The 23374-nt window shown below is 35.4% G+C and overlaps 1 protein-coding gene across 12 annotated transcripts in view; it reads right to left on the reverse strand.

The window, feature by feature from the left end:
* The window catches only part of LOC126864106 (hemicentin-1), a 434856-nt gene that overhangs the window by 104682 nt on the left and 306800 nt on the right, over window positions 1-23374 (reverse strand). For all 12 annotated transcript variants that reach the window (XM_050615075.1, XM_050615073.1, XM_050615076.1 and 9 more), the window contains one exon: window positions 12794-12948. In XM_050615075.1, the coding sequence (XP_050471032.1) occupies window positions 12794-12948 (155 nt within the window). The remainder of the gene's footprint in view (window positions 1-12793; window positions 12949-23374) is intronic.

The following is a 23374-nucleotide window of genomic DNA, read 5'->3' on the forward strand; positions in this document are numbered from 1 at the left end:
TGTCTATTGTGTTATTATTTTGTTTTTTGTTTTCAAATATCCAAAGATTAGCTTCCTAGTTTTTAGATTTATTAGATTAACGTTCAATATCCGTTCATGGAATTAGACTTTTCATAATGAAATTTTCATAGAGACTCAATTTGATCCCTACAGATTTATCAGACTAAGCTGCATTTGACTGAAACAATTTTTAGAGTGTGACAGTGTGCGACTGTCACATTGACGTAATTTAGATAATTTCTAACGAAGGCTAGGCTGATGTTTTGAAAGTAAAAATCTTGGAAATTTGTGCGAAAGTCAGTGTGAAATGTGAAGATAGAAATGGCTTATGCGAATGCACACAGGTGTATGTATGAAAGAATAAATCTTCTTCTTAAGGGTGAACGCTGGGTGGTGAGAAAGTTTGGAAACTTTCGAGAGAAAGTTTAAAGAGAAAGAGGTGGAAAAAGGTTTGAAAGCATTAGTGGATCGAGTACTAGATATAGCGACTCTTAGTCTTATTTGTCGAGTTACGTGTATTTTACTTTATCGTCAATTCATATCGTTATTGATATGCAGTGGACATACAAAATATTTTCTTTTTATTATGTTTGTTATTTATAGCGTTTATATACTAATAGAATATTTGAAAGTATATTAAATTTTGTACCATTTAGTAATACTTTCAGGCGACTATAAAATTTTATAGTAACAATCGGATAAAAAAATGTTTCATTGGAAAATAAGAATACACGTAAATAATTTTTGTAGCTACTGTATAGTATAGTGCTTGGATACGTTATTATAGCTCTTTAATTATTTTCTATAGGATTAAAGGATGAAAATAAATTTGTTATTGTTATAATACGTTAACGAAATAATACTGTTGAAAAATTGATTGGTCTATCTCCGATATACAAATTGATTAAATTCTAGGAATTAATTATAAACTATCTGTTTCCAGGTTATACGTATCTATATATATCTGTATAGATATTGCACGCAGATATCGAATTAATTAAATAAACCAATATTATCAGCCATCCAATAGAAATCCACAAAAGTGTTTGATACATAGACGTAACTTTAACGATTTTATTTATGTAACTTTAAATATATAATGATAGTTCAATGGTAATATCGATATTTGTAAATTTCTGCTGAGATATTTTAAGTTATTCAATTTTCTATTTAAATTATTCAGATTCCTATCTAATCTTCTTTTTGCTCTTCTCGTCGAGTAATAGCTAATCGACACCATCGTGCTTGTAATCGTGAAAATTCTTTTTACGGTTTGTATTGCAACGTTTAGTTTTCAGTCTCTGTTCTATATTGAACTATCCTGTAGTAAAATATCTTTTCGTAAAACACAGTTCTCTCTACTTATACAGTTTAGATATAATTTGAAAAAGTAAATTAGAAAAACGAATACAATATTTTTCTATTTTCTATTTTAATTTTAATTTAAATTCTATTTTAATTTTATGCGCGGTTTATTCGAGAATTTGCAACCAATGAAAATTTTGTTTTTATTCTTGAAAGTATTATATTCTGTAAAACTCTACAATTTCTCCGTTATACTATCCCTATGTATTCCGTATCGCGTATAACGTGTAGCGCCGTCATGTTACACACCCTTATTACGTTTCCTTGATACGATTATACAGTTCCCTCAAACTTTAATCTTGCGTTTTACACTATCGTCAGATCTTCACACCCCTACGTAACTAACGGAGTATTATTTCATCTCCTCACATATCTCTTATTTATATTTGCAATAAACACTATAATTCCTACCGGCGTTACGTTCAATCCCCCAGACACTGTTTCTACTTTTAGTTATTTATTAACATTAAAGTAACTCCTATTATATTTTTCCTGATTACATTCATAATAAACACCGTAACTTTCTCCAACATCATCATCCTTATTCCCAATTCGACAACAAAGCCGTTTATCTTCCAGTATTTCATTCAATCCCTCCCACGCAGCTCCAATTTTAAGCATTTACGAAGGTCGACATAAATCTTGTTATATTTTTCTTGCCTACATTTATTACGTTTATACCGCACCAGTGGAATCTCTATTTCTATTGTCACGTATTAAATATAAATTTTTATTTTGTCATGTAAGCTATAAAGTATATCGTTCAATTATCTGAATTAAAGTACAGTTTCTTGGAGCAAATTAATATTATAAATTCACATAGGGGAAAAAGTATTTGTTTCGAGTGCCTCGATTATCTCCGACATTCCAATCTTCATTCTTACTGTCAATTCAAAGTCTTCTACGGCGTCTCATTCAACTATTCTGCCACAAATTCTACCAAAGCCTCTCCTCTTTGAAACGTCTGAAAGTCCAACACTTTCGCCAAAACAGCTCTCTAAACACAGAGAACTAAGCAAACCGCAAGTTATTATTCATTGTCATTCTCCAACACTGGCGCGAAGCCTGGTAGAAAGTCAGTCGCACGTAAATCGCTTGACGAAAGTTCTGAAGATGATAATACGAAAGACGTTCAGTGTCCACGTTTTGTCCCGGGTTCTTTCACCGCCCCCGTTTTATCTTTCGAACTCAATATCACTGTGAAAGGCTCGTCTGCGTCGTGCAGACGTTTGAATCCGGTTTTTAATTCGGCATTCCCTTGGACTCGCGGTGGTGCATTGTGCGACAGCAAAGGGAGAGGACAGCGGTGGGCCGGTTTGAAAACGCAGAAGCGGACCAGCTTTTCCTCGGGACGTAGGCCCGCTCTATGAATAAACTTTTCAACGCGTACAAGTGCCGCTTCCGGGATAGCAGCCCCGGCTGAATTCATCGCGAGCCACTGAATGTCAAGTAACTGTTTTCGCTGGAAATTCATCTTGCGAATTTACGTGCGCGCGGAGAGCGCCGTAACTTTTTATTGCGAAGCTGAACCGGAAATACCAGCCTGGTGGTCCGGTAGCCTCGGCGACGAGGATCGATTTCGTGGTACGCGATCCTCGACGGACTCGTGTTCTGGATGGTAGCTTTCAAGAGATTTGAGATTCCCCTTTTTATATTATACTTTTGCTACGACGGACCAGCTATAGGATGGATATATCATCTTGCGGAGGAAATTTGGAAAAAGATCAAACGAAATACGGGATCAGAGCCGTTCACGGTTAAAAGTCTTGATTGAATTATGGTAGGACGGATTTGGAGCGAAGGAACGGGTAAGAAGGAGATGGAAATTTTGGGTTAGATATACGATCGTTGGCTTATTTGTGTCCGAAACTTGGAATCAGAGAACTCGCTAGAGTTCCCTGATCTTCCCTTCGCTTAGCTTTTTCCCTTGTTCTCCTTTTCTGTTCGTTTCTCCTCTCTATCGTCTCTTTTCTTGTTTCTTCCTTCCAAATCCTTCTTGCCATTTCTTATCTTCTTCTTCTCCGTTTCCCCTCTCCTCATTTCTTCCTTTTGTTTCGTTTCTCTTCTTTCTTCTTCTTTTTTCTATTTTTCTCGCTTGCCATTTCTCCGTTCTTTCGTCACAGAATTATCCTTCGCTTCTCTCTGTTCATCGTCTACCTTTTAATTCCTCTCGTTTCTTTTTCCGATTTTATCTAATGAAAATTTTGGCACAAGAATGCGAAACGTACCTGTTCGCGAATAGTAACACGGTAAATCCCTGGGCAAGTTTATAGAAAAATTAATGTCAGGTACATCGTTGTGATCGTTGACGGTGGTTATTCCGTAACAGGAGAAGAACAGCTTGGAGATGCAGTTATATGAAAAGTGTACCACTTTCCTCGCCGGAGTTCCTCTAATCTAGCGAATCGCCGAGTCCCAGTGCAACGATTTCGTGATACGAGCTGGAATGAGCTTCGAGAGGATGAAAGTGGGTTGGTGGAGACTCGGAGGAATACGAGGCAGAGAATGAAAAATATTGTAAAATGACGTACGAATTCGTAAATTAAAATTAAACGTGATATTTTCAATTACTTACGTTTATAATAGAACACGATATAATGAAAAATTATTGCCCTCGATATCACTGACATCATTTTGCTCTCTTCTGTAAATAGTGAAATTTTTACTCGAATGCGTCGATCAATTTCATTTCCCCTTTTCTAATTATTCTGTTAATCTGAGCACATTGAAACTTTTTTCCTATTAAAGTTCTAATATATCGTTATAATTTTATAAAACAACGTTTATATTCGTTTGGTACTTTTATTGCTGAAGTTTGGTTTTGTAATATAAATAGCAGAAATATAGAAATAAAGGAGAAGGTATTAGATAGTATTACACGCGTAGCTTTATATAATAAGAAAAAGTTTAAAGCACGATTTTTGCAAATTTTATCTTTATCTACAGTAAGATTCAGTTAGACAAATTATCGCAGAAAAATTGTGACTGCAGGTTACTCGCGAAGATGGCAAGTTCATTGAATGCCGATCTCGCCAATAGTTTCCAGGCTCGACAATTTTTTAACATTTTCCCCTCTCGCGTAATTACTTTCGTTTAATGAACAATTCACCCCGTTCCCAGGTGAACTCTGGGCATCGCCACATTTCGATAAGCATTTATCGCGTAATTTACATTCAAATGAAGCGAAACCTCTATCAAGCCTTCCGATTCGCCTTCTTATTATTATGAAATTGAACATCTCACAGTTTTGATATTTCAACCAAAGAAAATCTCGCTAACCTCTAGTTGATATTGAAATATGGAATATTTAACTTCTCTATGTTCCTTTTTATAATTATTACAGTTCACAGCTATGGATGTGCATATTAATAGTGTTAATTATTCAAAACGATCACTCTGCAATTTTCCATAAAAATTTTATCAATTATTTTTATTTTTGAGAATAAGGGGTTAAGTACTTTTTCGGATTGTTTTCATTTTGGATTTCTTTGATGAAAATGTTATACGTTATGAAATGTTAATCATCGCTATATATTCTAGTGTCAAATACTTTGAAAATTTGGTGGAAAGTTTCATGATCTTTCGTACGTAATTAACAGGAACCCGTTTCTTTTTTTGCGTTTCGACCATTCTAATTATTCCATCATTGACACAAGAAATAAATTGTAACGAGACGTCACGCAACATGCGTTCCACTTTCGAACGAAGTTCAATTGCGTGAAATTTTCATTTTCCCAGGCCGGAAAGTGGAGAAAAGGGGTACCCGGAGTGCAGCACGCCGCACCACGACGATGCTAAGGCGCGGGAAAAAACATACGGCAACTGCAACTTTCATGAGCTGGGCGAATCCTAATTTCCCTGCAGAATTTCGTACTGAGCTTCAGTGTTCAGTCTGTGTTTTTGACAAAAATGTTGCTTCCTTTTTGGGGAAAATGTTACGTCTCTGTGCCGACGATGATGTATTGGGTCTGTTACGAAGATTGTACTTCTGCAACGTTATACTTCCATATCTGTGGACGATTCTATTTGTTTAAGACAAAGCCCAGATTTCGTTACTGCGAAAACGACGATGTACCCAATAAAAAACGAGAATTTACGTTATGATACGATAAATTAATTCAGAGAACCATTACATCTTCATGCAACTACTCTCGCGCAATTTTACTATTAAGTTGTCCAACAAGTTTATTTCGTTTCATAAGGTGATAATAGATGAACAACAATTCCTGTTTTATATTATTTTATTGAATTACGTATGATCCATTTCGTTATATTTCTATTATTATGTTCGTGCATAATTTAATAAACTGATATAAAACAACAAAACATTGTGCGTCTATTATTTCCTTATAAAACGAAAGAAATTTTTCGGACAACCTAATAAGTTCTATACAAAACAAATAATTTGACCAAATAATTCTTTCATATTCGATATATATATAATCTTAACAGAGATAATCTAGGGAAAATCGATTTGAGTCGATAGAAATGGTTTGAGCAGCGGAATCCTTTAGAATGGCTTTTAATAATACGAGGGGTAGTCGGAGGGGGGTCAGATCGATGTATTTGGGGTCCGAATTAGAAGGAGCAAGCGAGGGTGTCCAATCAGAAGTGCTGGCGAGTCGATAGAAACCCAATGACCTAGAGAGAGATAGAGAGAGAGAGGGAGAACTGCCTGAAATCCCATAATTTCCAGCAGCTAGAAGATCTAATTGGATTGGCCGCGAGACAAGTGGTCCTTCATATAATTTAAATAGAGGTCGATTGCCGCTCCTTTGCGCGGTTCGCGATCGTAACAGCTTTCCATCCGATAAATTGCTCTCTGAAATACGCGCGACGAATAGCGTCAACAGCCAACGAAATGGCTGTTACAATTACTTCGCGCGAATGATGTAGCTTAATCATAATATCGGTTCATCGGTGATACTACTGTATGATTTTTGAATTGAATTTGTGCCGATTCCAACGAGTATTCAAAAAGATTTCAACGCCTGGACGATCATATGGGCGAAAAAGATGTAGAATGGTTCATGAAAATATTTGAACACTTATCGTGGAAAATTTTAATGTCAATATTGTATGTGTTATACAAAACATTTTGGAGTTTCATTGACGCTGTAATGAGACACGATTATCGTCGCGATTATATTTATCAAAATTGAAACTAATTCGAAGATATACAGGGTGGTTGGTAACTGGTGGTACAAGCGGAAAGGGGGTGATTCGATCTACGATCTACAGTGAGATCCGTTATAACGAGACGTGATAAAGTGCACGCGTACCGAACGAAAATTCAAAGTCGATTTTCTCGAAAACAAAGCCTCGAACGAAAAATTTGTATTCTATATTTTCGACTTCTTTTTTCGCGTAGAATCACCCCCTTTCCGCTTGTACCACCAGTTACCAACCACCCTGTATATAGAAATTACAAGGCATTTATTGCAAACATAATTCTAGTAAAAATTATGCTGTCTTCGTTTTAGATATATCAATATCAGATTTAAAAACAAATTACGATAGACAAATTATGGACGGATTAGTTATTCTTGTTTCTTGTCAACGAGATCTTTTTCATCGTATCTTCATTATATTTATTCGAGTCATGAAAAGGTGAAAGCTGACAGCAGGTGAAAGAATCGCGGCGCGTATGCACCGAATGAGTTTCAAGTTTTCAAATTTCATTTCGGTCGTCGGAATCGCGCGCTTTCTTCGTCTATGCGTTTGCACGGTGGGAGTTATAGAAAACTTTCGGACAGGCATTAGGTCGATGTGAAAGTTTTGCCATACGTTTTCACCTAGCTTGCACATACATGCACCGGAAAGTCCTCGAAAAATAAAATCGAACTCGATTTCCCATCTTGTCATCTTCGTCTTTTTTTAAATTTTTTTCTCTTCTTAGAATATCGAAATTCTAGGGGTAGAAATATTTATTTACACTGCGTATTCATATCGAATTGAAGGAAAAATCTGAAAATCAATATAATTATATCGATATAAATATTAAACTTCTTGCTTTTATGTTCGTTTATTGTAAATATGTTTGCATCGAAATTAATCTTGTCAATATAGGCGAGTTTCTTTTACAATTTTTATTAAAATTCCTTTCTTCCTTAAAGGATGCTAACGAAGAAAGGATTTTTTCAAATTTAGCAAGTTCTTATAGAAAATAAGCGAAAATAATTCTGAAATTTGGAAATTGCAAGCATCCTAGAACTAGATCACGATATGCAGTTTGTTCTATGTAATTAAGACAAAGTTATATCTTCAATACGGACAGAATCGTCTATTTTCTTTTCTTTTCGTTTCTTCACTACATCTCGGTTAAAATCAAAGTCTAAAATTCTAATTAAAACGACACTTTAATCACAGAGAAATTTTAATCCGTTTTTTAAACCTTCGGTGTATTTACTAGAAATATACTACCTCTATTTCCAGGACTTCTTAAACTTTAAATAAATAATCTTCTAACATCGTGTTTACTCGTTGCCAGTTGCAACATCATGCTTATTCGTAATTTCATTTCTACCATAAAAAATTATTTTAGTATGTCCTCTTGAAAAAGAGGATTCTGTCGGAAAATCCAACCATTAATTATAAATATAATGATTATGTCATTTCTTCTGTTTTATCGAATTGGATTACGCGAGACTTACATTTCTATTATCTTGAAATCTCTAATCTCAAAAAGAAATTTATGCTTTTGCAACTACACAATGTAAATAGTAACAGAAATACTCTAACGAAATATGTTAATACGATAAAGAAATACGGAAGAAATGCAAAAGATTACGCAAGAATTACATTTTAATTAGCACTCTAATAAAAGCAATTCTTTTTCGCATGAAATAATGGCCCTCTTTTGTTATTTCATGCCCTTGTGTTTTCGACGCGTATAAATACACGAGAGGCAGTGGCAAAAGGCAACGTGTCGTTTTAAAAAAAGAAATGAGAACTGCGATCGCCCGCAGCCAGGTTTCTTCCCCGACAAGGACAACGAGTGATACTCCGACATGAAGCACGTAAGAAAGAAGAAGCAGTGTTTAATTTCGCCCCTTAACCGTGTCACTCAGCCGAAAAATTGTGCTGAGATCGAGCCTTCTCCCTCGGTCGCATTTGCTACCCTCGTGTGTGTGCTATTTCCAGTTGTTGCCTCGAGCCAAGTAAGAAACTTTTGCATTTTGGTCTTAATTTTTTCCTGTTCAAGGTGTTACTTCCAAGATTTAAGATTTATTTTAACGTTAAAATGCAATAATCTAAGTTCTGCAGGTACAGAATATATTATTTTATTTTATTATATACATATATGTTATGTACATATATGTATAATAATATAAACTGTGATTTTCTTCAACATTTAAAATCGTATTCCATTCACTTTTCATTTTACTTCGGATCTTTCCATTATCTTTATTTTGTAACGTATTAGGTCGTCCGGATGCACAACATTTTCCGTTTTATATTGTTTTATCGAATTACGTATGATCCATTTTGTTCTATCAAAATGAAGATCACAACGTTCGACGAATTAGGTTTCGTGTTTGTATAAAGATGCGTCGTTGTAAAAGACGTGTCTGTAAAGAAAGACAACCTAATACTAAGAAATAAATACAAAATTTTAAACGTGTTGTGGAATTCAAGCTTCAAAAATATCGAAGGAAAAACTCAACCACGTTTACGCGATTCTTTTGTTAATCTTCGACTAACATATTTGGAAACTCAGTTAGCTATATTTTTCTTCGCAGCTGACTTTCAATAAACGAGTACATGCGCGTAGTACTCGGTTTCTATCTGCTACCGAACCAACTCACGTTACGATTAAACACTGTTATTTTCTTAATTTGTGGCGAAAACAGGATACGCGCGATACCACGGTTTATAGACACACTCGAACCTTTTAATGTTTCGACCTACATAGCGTATATATTCCCAATAAAGATTCTACACTGCCATCAGAATTCCATAATTGTGAGTTTGAAAAATACAGCTGCTTATGAATTAGTTTGTAAGTTAGTATTTTTTTTTTTTTTTTTCGTCGTTTCATACGTATCGTTTGGTGCGATCAATTTTTCATCGGAAGTGCATACTCCACCAATTTTAAAATTCGGCGACAAAATATTAATCCCGTGTCAAAGTATTTACTTTTAATTTTCGACATGCTGCTGCACGAAAAATTCTGTTTTTTAGCGGATCGCAATAAAAATGAAACGATGGATGAAAATTATTTCTGGCGATCTTGAATTTGTTTAAAATTGACAATAAAGAACGAATTTGTCAACTGATTGACAAAAAAATAATTTCGCGTCACAATATTTCGTTTTTCATGTACTTCGCCTGTATAAAGATTCTTTGTTATCTCGATTGCGACGAAAATGAAATGTCCGAGGAAAATTATTTCTACCAACGCTGAATTTTTGACATGACGAGAGTCGTGTCAATGTAAAAAGAAATTCGCGTCGAACGCCATCGATCCCATCGAATAAATAAAACGTACGTTTATAATCGATATAACGTAAAAGAAATACGAAGATTCGCAAAAGAGTAAAACGCGATGTTAAACGAAAATTGTCTATTCCCGTGCTGGTCGATATTTTACGATATTTCGAAAACGACGAACACCGCGGGATCTTGGCCGTTAATTGTGTCGTTAGCCATAATAATTTATAACAACGGGCAAACGTGAAACGTATCATTAGTGCGGATGACGAGGCTCGGCTGAAAAGCGTTTGTTCTCACCTAAAATAATGTTGCCCATGGAAATGAGACACGGACACAACGATGCGATATTTTACGTGGCAAACCCGACCTCGGCACAAGTGTGCAATTTGCAACTTTTAATAGCAACGTCGTTCTAATTGTTTTTATTTGGTCGCATTCATTGTCGAGCTTCGGACCTTCGACCGTCTGAAACGTTGCTCGTTTTGTCGCGTTCTTTAAACCTCAACCCATCCACCTCGACTCTCCTTTGTACTTTCTTCTCGACTGTAACGCGATTGAAAATTTTAGATTGAAAGGAAACCACGTGCCAGGCCTTCCTCAACTTCCGCCCTAAAAATGTCGCCTTTGATCCATTCAAACGCGTCGCATTGCACGTACATTTCTACATTTGCTTTAAAACTAGAGTCGTGTAATCTATATAGTTAGGAATATTTAAATGTGACAAAAATATTTTATTTTAATTCCGACAATGTTTCAAGTATAGTCTGTCGAAGTAATAGGACGAAGTAGTATAGCGAAGCAAAAATGTACACAACGTACGTAATATCTAAAAATATGCGTATAAAATATTTAAATTATAATACTCCTTATAATATTTAATAAGTAAAACAATTTTCTATCCAAGTTCCAATTATTCATTATTAACGTGCAATTGACATGTTTTTCAGAATTTTCTATAAATACATAAAAATCCACGATTTATTCGTAATGTTCAGCTTTCGTCATAGATAATTTTCGACTTTCCACCATCAGATAAATCTTTGTACGTAAAATCATCAAACGTCCAGAAAGTCACACAAACGTAATACGTGTGATGCTTTTGAAAGCAAAGCCGCACGGTTCGGTCTATCCTCGAAAGATTTACAATTCGGAAAGTTGCACTTACGCGAGCAGAGAATTCTGAGAAAGGCTGGGAACGTGGGAAAACATGAATCCTGCGCGACATTTCGGCTTCCGCGTTACAACTTCCGACCATTCGCGAGTTTCGCTTCGCGACACGCTGGTTAATTACAATAAACCTTCAATGGATGAACAGATTCACCACGGTTGCACGAGTTCAGAACAAGTCTCGCGTTATTAGCACGGTCTGACTGTAATCAGACGACATTAAGAATCCACGTTAAGTTGGCGGCGGACTTACCGCGAAAATTTTTCCTGATGTTTCAAACTGCGGATAGTTTCGGCCTCGGAATATTCTTTAACAAACGCAACGTAAGAACCACGATGCCAACTTTCGTAATTCGAGCGATTCTTCGAAACTGCACCTTAAACATCGCATTGTACGGACGTATAAGGTGCAAGTAAAGGTACAGTTATCGGACTTGTTTGAGGAATTCTTGAAGTTTCTTATTAAGTATTATATTATCGGAGATGTCCACTTTAGGCAATTTCTCAGAATTATTTCTCTGGCTTGGAAAATGTTATTCTCAAAAATATTATGTAACGCCTTCTCTAACGGAAAATAAATTATACGCGCGTATCTTCATGCGCGACGTTTTCAGATATCAACCTGAGATTTTGGTTGCAGATTTTCTTCCTTTACTTTTCGGACAAAGGTGTCTTCAACCAAGCGTCGATCTTCCCCTACGAAAAATCGATTCTATCACAAAGATCTCGACTTTGTCCGAAAATATTAAAAAAAAGAGAGAAAAATAGGCAAAGTGAATGTTTTAGAATATCATTTACTGATTTCCAATATCACGGCTCGTATTTAAATCAATAGCACCTGGACTTTCATGTAATTCGGACACTTTTAAACGGCAAATTACGAGTGTCCGTTCAAATACACATATTTATCGCGGTTTAAGTTTGTTTCGCCGGTGACACCGTCGAGCGGTATCTCGGTTTCCAGCTAAAATTTCAAAGTAATTGGCATCCCTTTCATGTTCGTAAATTCAACCGCACTTTAATAGTATGACATGTTGCGTGTGTCAAGATAACCGGTTCAGTGGTTTAGTCGCTACCACTTCGGATTAGTACTGCGGCTTTCTCGTTTGTCGAATTACTGGGATTACCCAGATTACACGGATCGTACAAGTACGATACGTCTAATACGAGTTATTCCACGCATATCTTACTACTGGGGGATCGTCGACGTTTAATCGATTAATTAAATTATACGCCACCTCTGGCTCGTGCACCGTGAAAAGCATCCCTTCCGTAGGCTCCTCTATCTCGTAATCGTCCCCTACCCTCTTTTCGAGTTCATAGTTTGTTCAGTCGATTATACAGCAAATAATCACGACTCGATCATTTACTAATACTAAGTCCATTAAATTGAATAGTAAATTACCTAAACTAAACGGGAGTTTAAAACTTCAGCATATAAATGTTTATGAAGTCTGGTCTCTTTGCAGTGGAAAGTTAAACTCTACTAGCGGTTGAACTCTCGACAAGGAAGCGGAGCAAAGAGAAAGACCTGAATAAATAGCGATGATAAATTTCCTTTTGGTGTTTCCCTCTTATACGTCTTTCCGCGGTACCTCTGGATTTTTCTTTTTATTTACGTTATTTATAGAAGATGGTCTTAATTCGTTGCTGTACATTTCGTTTCGACGAGTTTGAGACAAGATACGGTGTGTCGAAGATGTTCAAAAATTTGAAGAATTTTAAAATGACGAATCTCAATCGTTGGATACTAGAGAAGTCTGGAAAATTCAGTGGCTTTCTTATTTTTCTATACTATCTGAAACAATATCGTTAGAAAACTTACCGGTGACGTTAAGTATGATATGCTGGACATTATTGCACTTTCGATTCACTGCCAGATATGTAGCTTCGCACTTATAGAGACCTTCGTCCTCCAATTTAACGTCCGGAATCTTCAAGAAAGTCTTCGACGAATTTGTCGTGTATTCTATATCCGACCTAAAACACGTGAAAGGCAGGAGAAATTATTTCATGCATTCATGACAAAATTGAAAGTGCAAAATTGTACGAAATACGCGTGATAAGTGAAGATATAAAGAATACTTGAAGCGAGGTAGTTGTTATTTTCTCCGGTGAAATAAATTTTTACGTAAGCTCCATTTTCTTAGTTACCTTGATAATATGAAATTGCACGAAACAAACGTAATCTAGTAATATTAATGATACTCCGATATCGCGAGCAGAACATACACAATTCATCGTAGAATCATCGTGTCAAAAATGATATTTCTAAATATAGCGTATGTTACATAGAAACTGAGTCAAGAGGATTATCAATCATACAAATCGGATAGAATAATGACAACAATATTCTTATTTGCAAACATATTCTAATGCGGTTCACTGTCATTCATATGACACATTTGCAATCCCATTAGCATGCGCTAATGAATGGAACAATGAAACGGATCAACCTGCACGCTATGCCGTTAAATCGATACCGCTTTACTTACGCCAGTAAGGAAACAATGGGATTAGGATGTATACCATACAATCGCATATTCTATTTGCCCGATACGATTGCAGTGGCGCATCCATCATTGTCGATAGAACCGATACAATACGCCTGACAGATCGTCAAAATCATTCAACTTCGTTACGATTCGAACAAATAATCTTTCGGCAAATCAATCATTTATTGAGAGAGAAATATGCGATTGACACGGATGACTAGTTGCAGTGAAAACAAAATTTTCATACGGTTAATGCAGCAACTACGGAGAATTTATACAGAAAATGAAACAATATTTCTATCTGACAATTTTTTATTACAGATATTTTTTAGTTCGTACAAATAAAGGTATTGAGTTTCTTTTTCAGAACGTATCTTGTTAAATAAACGGTGCAGAGTAACGGTGTAGAGTAACGACAATGGTGACTAACGAACACACTATTGGAAAAGGAAAATTCTAACATCTATGGAGTCGATTCTTTCTTGATCTCCATTCCAGATACTCTAAATATTCTACATCTTCTAAGAAGATATTTCACGGCCTTCATTCTGCTTCTTTCAAATGAGAAAACTGCAAGACTCTCTTCTATGGTAATTAACGTCTGTATCGTTTGCGATACACATTTTTAAATTTTCGCGTTATTTGTTCACGTTCATAGACAAACTTTAAAATCTAAAAATATAATTATCGAAAGAATCGAATACCTAAACTCGCAATAACTACGATTTATCGAAGAAATTAGATACAGAAGAAAAAAAGAAGAGATAATGCAACAGTTCATTGCACTCGCCCATCAAACTATCCAGACAAGCAATTGTTTAATCTTCTCCAATAGCTCTTACGATCGTTCTCAGCTCGCTACTCAACCCTTGTTGCAGTTTCGCTTCGTTAGCCAGAATGCTTAGAAGTTGTAGCCACGGCGTACACCCCGCGAGCGACGCAATATCCGAATACCAGCGATAATTGTTATTAACTAGTGCGTTTGTTCATTAATGCAATGCACTTCTGTTGATTGCTGGCGCAATGATACACGCACCAGCTGTACAAATACGCTCAACTGCATGTAAAACGGCCCTCCGACCGTCCTCTCCCCTGTGTAATCTATTTATTGTTACTAGTATAGTTACGTTGGCAGATTCGTGCAGTCGCACGACGTCGTTTGACATCGGATTGCTGCACGGAGTTCGACCTGTTCCGTTATTGCGGAAGGTGATTCCAAACTGGAATTATTGCTCTCGTGAAAACAGATTCAGTTAATGAATCTTCTGCGCATCAAGATGGAAAATATTACAGGATGGAAGGATGGCTTTCGACATACTTTTCTTTCTCACTTTTTACGAAAAAACAAGTTTTTGGTTACAAATTTACGGTCATTTTTCTATTCTTGTATTTGTATTCAATTTTTATTGTCGTTTAACTAATTTGTAATTAATCAATTTTAATGTAAAGATAGGTGACTGACGTCGTGACTGTGTTGTTTTTTCCCCTTTTTCCATTTTTTTTTTTTTTGTTTTTGAGAAATGAATTAAAATATATATAATATAGAAGGTACGTACTAACAACTCGTTTGAAATCATTTTTAGCTGTACTCCTACATGGAATCTTCCGCTAGTTGTGTTAATATTTTTAACTAGTTTGCAATGGACCAATTCCTACGTAAAATTAATGCCGTAGACATTAATGATAATTTCTTGTAACTTTGATGAGTTTTCCTACGTTAATAGAATTTCAAGTCGACTTAGTTGTAAAAATCTTTGGATCTATGAAACATTTTCATAGTATTGCATTTAAAAACACCTACAGTTCAAATTGATTTCTGTTATCGCTATGTATATTCGTTTGTGCTATGCAACTAATATGTAGGATCACTAATTGCTATTAATTTGCAATTGATATGTCGAATAATTGATTGTCATTAATTTACAATTGATATATTGCATAATTAATTATCATTAATTTACAGTTAATAATATCTTGAATATTATATTAGCAAGGATGAGATGAGATCTTTATTGAAATATCAAACTACGGCGGTTGTAAATACCATTAAATTCTTCGTTGAGAAAGTTCGACCAAAAAATTGTGCTTCGTCGAAAAAGCTTCCGCTTTTCGTTTTACGTTTACGCGAACTTTCTTAGAACGCACGGAATTTTTTAAACTCGTCAAAAGAAGCTTCGTTTTGCAAAGGAACTCGAAGGAACTTTCTGCCCCGTGTTTGGACGAATCGCGACCTTTCATTAAAGTTTTCACGACATTCTGTCGCGTCTTCGTTCGAGGAAGCTTCGCTTCTCTTTGATCTTTACTCGTCCTCGATAACTAAGTTTTATTACTCGGCGTCGCATTATATTTCTTACATTGCTGCTAAAATATTTGAGCAATGGAGTCGCATAGAAAATTTCGTCTATTATCCCTCAAATTATATTAAACAACACCTTAAATAACGAACATTTTTATTGATGCTTATAAAAAGCAATGCATCCTTAGAATAGTCAAAGTATTAGATTTGAAAGTAAAGAAATTAAATTTCAATCAGTAAAGTAAACAATTCATTGGATTAATATCGTAATTTGACGAACTATGTTATTTCATTATATCCGTAATATAATTTTAACCAAGAATATTCCACTTAGGGAAGCATGTGAGATATAATATCTGAATAAAATAGAAAAAAAGAAAAGAATATATGGAATATATCTTTCTAATAAACAAGAAATCAGTACAACATTTTTCACTACAATTCAAGAAACATTTACATTTCGCAAAATGTCAAGTTAAAGAAATATACGGTAAAAAAAATATCTAATCCCAAACTACTATCACTACACGATACAAATAGTAACAGAAATACTATAACGAACTAAGACACTCTAATACCATAAAGAAATACCGATATGTCAATTTTTTTTTATAAAGAATTAAGTATAATTTTCTGAAAGATCATACACCGATTAATACATTGTACAGAACATGTTATTGATAAAGATATCCCTAATACCAGATCTGTGTCATATTTCACACCTAACGTAACGCAAACCTCTAAACATAACTTTCGCATAATTTTCACAATGATTAAGAACTAGAACACAGTATTTTCCTTGATCTCCATGTAACACGCCAGTGAAACTAGATAATTGCTCCTATTTAAAGCGTTTCGAGCGAAACCGTACAATAAAACCATTCGCAAAGTACAATTACCAACGAGAAGAAAAAACCGGCGCGTTTTGCACGAAAACACAGGTCTCGATCGTCGAAATGAGCCGTCATCGGGTCGAGTTAGTTCGCTCAAATAAATTTTAAATCCGTCCCGTGGCCATCACCCAATACGTTCTAAATCGAAATGCACGTTTTCCATTACGCTCCCGTTCGAGATTTTCCGCTTCATCCAATCCTCTTTGCCGCGCAAAATCGGGCCGTACTAGCGCGTCTACTTGTGCGCTTAAGCACGGTTCCGTAATCAGAAGGAATTGGAATTTCGTGCGTGTGATCGGTGATCAAGTATCGATCGCATTTCGGACGCTCGTTGATCTTCGCTGGGAAGAATGTATTACGTCACGGGTGAATTAAGCGAATGGAACCGTTGTAACTGGCGCTTGAGAGAAGAGAAAAATAAATCGATCCGCTTCTATTACGTTTTACGTCTATGAAATTTTTTATTCCGTTCTATCGTTCACGTTGTATGGAAAATTGTATCGTTCACCTTCGTTTTGGAAGAAGCGAATATTTATGGAATATAGAATATCGTGAAAATATTCTATTATTTTTTATTATATTCTATTCTGATTATTATAATCTTCTTCTTTCGTTTCGAAGGGTAAAGAGGAGAAATCGAGGAATCTCGTCTTTTCTGATTATCAAATTACAATGATTTATAATATTCCAAATGTCTGTGTAAGGTAGTGTTAAAGATTTGACGCTGAAAGCAGGGGATGTCTATTGTGTATTGGAACAGAACACGGATAAAAGCGATGAATATTTTATTAATTATTCTTTTTTATGACGACCAAGTACGCTTCAGTCTACGAACGATACACTTGAATTCATCGAACATTGTTCTTTTTACAGTGAAGTAAAATTTAGTAGACTTAAAACTTTGCTTTCTAAGCAAATGAACAGGAATTATGTATCAACGTTCCTAATGATTTTAAATAATTAATTAACAATTTTAACGAATAAAGTTATGGTTATACAATATCAATATACTACGTTAAATCTGCAATGCACTTCGTTATTAATATTTTAAACTTGTTCATATAACGTAGCTGGAATCGCAAATATAATTGACCTGAAGCATAATTATAAAATTAATTAACTCGAACGGGAAGCTAAAAGAGAAATGTCTATATATTGACAGAAAATCAATGCTTCATATTCAATTTTTGATTCTGATATAACATTAAAACTTCAAAAAAAAAAAAGAGTAAAAATCTGCTGCAGATATCCTATATACAAAGGAGCTACCTATAACTGAATGTGAAACAATAATGAACAACATTCCTGCATACTCACACCAATGTACAGAAACATAAAATTAATTTCGATATCTGTGGATATTTGAAACTCTGAAATAATCTTTCGCGTTACACTGGCGTATAAAATGTTGTCTTTTAAAAAGTATTTATTTACTAAACAAACTCATCGAGATTCAATCATGTATATAAAATGCTTAAATATTCGTGACACAAATACGAAAAGACCTTCAATACCAAGAACATCGTAGCCATAAAGGATCAAAATACTAATTCAATTAAGAGAATTATATCAATTATAACATGGAATCAATAGATACAAACAGATCTTATACACGAAGATACAAGATTAATATAATTGCTAATTATGGACACAGTTAAGATTAACCCATTAGCGGTAGGAACGTGTAGAGGGACCAAGCATTAATCATGCATTCCATTTGTCAGATGGTCTGTCCTAGAGATTGACGTACGAATCGCCACGAGCGTTCCGTCAAATCCTTTGACCTCCCGATGACCAATATCACACCATTCAGCCGCAATATGTTTCTAACGTGCACCATCGATTGTGTCAAAACGTTCGCGTTCAAAATACGCCCACCGTATTCGCTGTCCAACCCTCGCGTCCACTCTATGAAATTCAAGCTAATAAATTTCTCCGGCTATCGGTAGCAAGATTAAATTTACAAAGGTGAACTCGAAATACGTTTGGTATTTGCGAATTATCCGATTCATCCGATTAATCGATTACGTCTAAAAATTTTGCTTAAGTTTGCTTCGTTCGATTCTTCGAGTCCTATGAAATTTTCGATATACAAAATGTAAATATCTGTTAGATTATGTTGGAGAAATTGAAAGAAACTAATTCTAAATAAATTTCGAACGAAGATCGAACTGGTCGAATCGTAAATGAATCTTCGCGTATCAAAATACACTACACCAAATTAAAAAATGTGAAAGGTATTACCTTTTTATGATAAACTTAAGAGAAGTATTCCCGAGCAGAAATTTCATTCGCGCAAGAACAAATCCGAATCTAATAAAACGACATATTTTCAACAGTATGTTTCTCCAGCTAATACAAAAGTTCTGCGCAAGGAATGGAAAGGGAAGATTACTTTGAAGCAGATGCAAATGGCGACACGGTAATCTTCGCATATCGCTTTTCTAACGAGCCCCTCTAAAGGGGAGTTTTCTTTTTTTTTCGAAACTTTTAAAGACACCGAGAGAACGTCGGGGACGTTAATTACTCGGTTCCGAGAAACTAGGCCGGAAATAGGTAGCACGGGGTCAGCTATTACGTAGATAGAACACGGAGCAAGAACGTTCGAAATTAGCGGCCAACGAATTAGTCCAAAGCAAGAGGGTGGAATTGCAGCTTACCACACCTTGGACCGTGACTGTCTCGTTAAAATATTAACCAATCCCACGGATTGGTTAATGTTATTATTTAACGTTATTCCAACAACATTAAGTCGCATCGATCTCGATTGGATTTCCCAGTTTCCAACGTTAATTTCCGTGCAGTGTTTGTTCGTTTGCGAAGAAAACAAACTTTGCATTCTGACCCCTGTTAATGAACCTAACACGCCACGTAATAACGTAGCCAACGTACAGGACGATGGAACGGAAAAAGTAATGGATTCGAGTTTGTTGTTATGCAAAATATAATTTACGATTCGTTGCGTCCTGCTCGGATATAAAGTGACTTCGTTCCATAATGTGGAATGAAGGTGCACGATGAATGGAAATTTACATTGATGAACGCTGATCTACATTCGCTCGTTCCGTTCGTTGAAATAAGTAAAACGAGCGACGAATTGAATTGTATAAACATTTGGTAACGTGTTTATGCATTAGACGAGTGGTAAAACGTGTATTACCAGTGCATTTCAGATGTTAAGCGTATTAAAAACGAATTTCATTGAAAGAAAGAAAATTCGAAATGTGACGAAGTAGAATTTTATTGGGAATTTCGATATGAAAGAAAAACTTTACAGCTGAAAGATTGGCAACAAGCGTCTTTATTTTAGCGAATTTTAATAAAAATTTCTTTCTTTTTATTTTTCCTCTAGAAAATTGTTTCAATAGAATTGTTTCAATATATTTCGGTAATCGTTCTTTCCCCTTCGATTTTGTATTTATTTTAAAGTATGTTTCAATTTACTTTCCCCTGAAACTTGCTCATATCTCATTAGGCTATGAATCACCAACTATCCCATGTACGTAATTCATTTATGTGTGATATCGTGTGACTGCAAGCGCGTGCAGCATGTGATCAAAGCTAGGCAGATCACGATCTGTTAACAGCATAACGTTAAGATAACATTCGTAGTAGCGACACGCATGAATTATCAATGGTAAACACGTGAATAGGAAAAGCATAATGAACGTACGTAAACTAATATTAACCATCCAGTGTGCTCATTGATTTAATGCTCGATTAAAAAATTCAAATAATAATTTTTCTTTATAAGATTCTGTATTTTTTCAAATTAAATTACTGATTACTTTTAGATAATTCATAGACTGGCATTAATAATTGGCATTACTTTCTCAAGAGACACGTACAACTGTATGGCCAAAAATTATTTTTCTCTCTACACATACTATGTCATTTTACTTCTGTTTTACTATATTATACCATTTGTTACTTCGTTATTTTACCTCGTTGAGTTTCGGATATTCGCGTCGCATGTTCTAAATAATAAACGCTTTCACCCAAATCCCCATTCTCTAAGTTTGGTCCGATAAAATTCAGATACATGAAATTAGAAGTCTCAAGCGTCGCTGTTAACCTATCCCCTTTAATTTTCCAATCGACCAAGCTTTACAACGGCAAAATGACTTCGAGAGATCTCTCAAACAAGAGACGTTATACATTTATTTTTCCACTGAACTCGAGCTCTATCGTGTGACTTAGCTTCGCATTCGGATAACGCATACATAGAAGTTCTTTGAAACTTATTTTTCCGCTTAAAACGACATCGTAAAACCCGGCAAAGTGGCCAGATTGCCATTCGAGGTCAGCTTTGGCACTGCTATCAAAGTTGCAATTGCGAAAATCTTTCTGCCCTTCGAGAAGAGACACGTTCTCTTCTTTTATCGCTTTCCCTATCATAGCTCGGTTCTGTAGAGAACGAGAGGCGAAATCCACGTTAAATACCCGCCACGCGTAAACCAAACTTACAATTTAATGAGCTCGAAATGGAGATAGAATAGGATAATACCGAGGGAAGCAGGAATTACATTGAAAATGAAACGACTTCTTAACGTCCTCGCAATTCGTGCTTCGGCTAAGCCGCACAGAAGCGAGATAATGCGTTGTCGATTTCACCCAAGAATCCTAGCCAACGATAGCATTTTAATTATTTCTAGATTCCAATCGAAGTAAATTTCGCTAATGTAGCGTAGAAGATCTTATCTGTAAATGCTTTTCATTTGAAGGATGTTTTCTTGATGTTTTAATAGAAATTTAGTCATAGTATGGACGAACATTCTGTATTCGATTGAACGACACGATAGTTTAAAAAAAAGGATAGCTTCTTTTTGAATAGAAGAGTGTTTAAGTTTTCTTGCAGAAACGTTTGAGAAATACGCTACATTTCGAAGATTATTGAAAATTTCGGAAAATCTTGAGTATCTGTGAGCTTAGTCTAAAACTGAAACTAGCACTCAAATTTTTTGTATTTATTTTCAATATTAATTTCACGAATTTGAAAATAATGTTGAGACTATCGACCTTCGACAAGACCTCGAAATCGATTGAAAATTTAATAAAAATCTCGAGTATTCGTTCTCATTCAAATGTCATATTTACTTTCGATCTCAAATTTTGCAATCTAGAAACAACTTTGTAACTACTGTAGTTCGATAAAATCCGAAACTAATCAACTTCGATAAAATCTAGAACACGTGAATCTAACCGAGGCGTTGCCGGCAATCGAATATCTTTACAAAGAAATTCTCTGTAATCTATGCGAAATTAAAGTTTCATACCGTCGAAGCATAAAACGTAGAGCCAATCGTTCGTATTCATATAGTGTCGCTCCTTTCTTTACCAGAGAATTCTTTCTCGAGAAGATTCATGTCGGAATTCATAAGAAATAGTGCAACGCTAGGCAAATACGTCTCGGAAAGTAGTCGTAAGTTTCAGGCAATTTTCTTCTTTTGCTGTAATCGTTTCCATCATCGCGTCTTTCAACGTGGAATGGTGGGGGACAACCGACGAAAGGGATAGAAAATAAGGGAAACAGACGGTGGAACAACGAAGATGGACATATAAAGAAACGAAATAATTGCTAGATATAGAGAAAAGAATACGATAAGCTTGACAGTAGGTAGATAAAAAGATACGGAATAAGATAAACAAATATGCTGTTGTATTTCAAGGTAAAGAAAGGAAAAACATGGGAATCGTGTCACGCGACAAGGAAAATTGTGCCATTTTTTGTAACGTTCAACGAGCATTTCGTATTAGACGAATTATTCTCCTATGTAATGTATATATATTATGTAAAAGTAGTTGATTTAACTTTTTATGTCTTCGGTTATGTTGTTTCTATTTTTGACCTGGTATCTTGATTTTAATCATTTCAAGATTGTTCTAATAATATATGAGCCTCTCGGGAAACCAAACTGAACAACTCCACTCTTTGCAAGCTTTTTAATTTTATTGTAGTATTGCACCTTTCAAGGAAACGAATTATTTAATCTCATAAGTTTAATTATTGCGAGAAGATGCTACACGTAAATAATCATAACATAAGATACATCGTGATTATGTAAAATTTTTGAAGATGCAATATGATTAAATTTATGGTCGATTTCTCGAGACTCGTATGTAAAAGGATCGAAAGATTCATCGTAGTCTCTGGCTCAACGTTCCTACATTATAAATTCGTTCTAATAATCCGAAAGAATACACCGTGTTATGAAAGGAAAATTGTTATGTTTTAATCGTAATCTCACATCTGAAATACAGAAAATATCAGAAGACTCGAAATGACGAAAAGAACGTGGCACACGATCGCTAACAAACTATCCAAAGCACGTTTATAAAATACGCTCTCGAGTGATATGAAAGGCGCATTCTACGATATAATACAACGATATAAATCTTTCGAGATGAAAGTTATCCGTGTCGCGACGACACACCGGAAAAACATGAAAGACTCGAAGAAGTCAATTTCCCATTTGACGTGAAGTGTACCTTAGACTTTCTTCCCGACCGCTTCAAAATATTCTCCGGCAGAATGTATCTTTCGAAGTATCTTAGCCGCAGAAAATTGTATTTTGAGAAAAAGGCTCTCACGGGGATTGCTCTGGATAAGAAACCGTGTTAATACACGGATAAAATCGTTTCGTGTGCACGTCCGTGTATCGAGGCAACGCATCCACGCAGCGACAAGGATAAAAATTTCTCGAACGAGCGCACGGTTTACT

The sequence above is a fragment of the Bombus huntii genome, chromosome 3 (assembly GCF_024542735.1).
Source record: "Bombus huntii isolate Logan2020A chromosome 3, iyBomHunt1.1, whole genome shotgun sequence".
NCBI lineage: Eukaryota > Metazoa > Arthropoda > Insecta > Hymenoptera > Apidae > Bombus > Bombus huntii.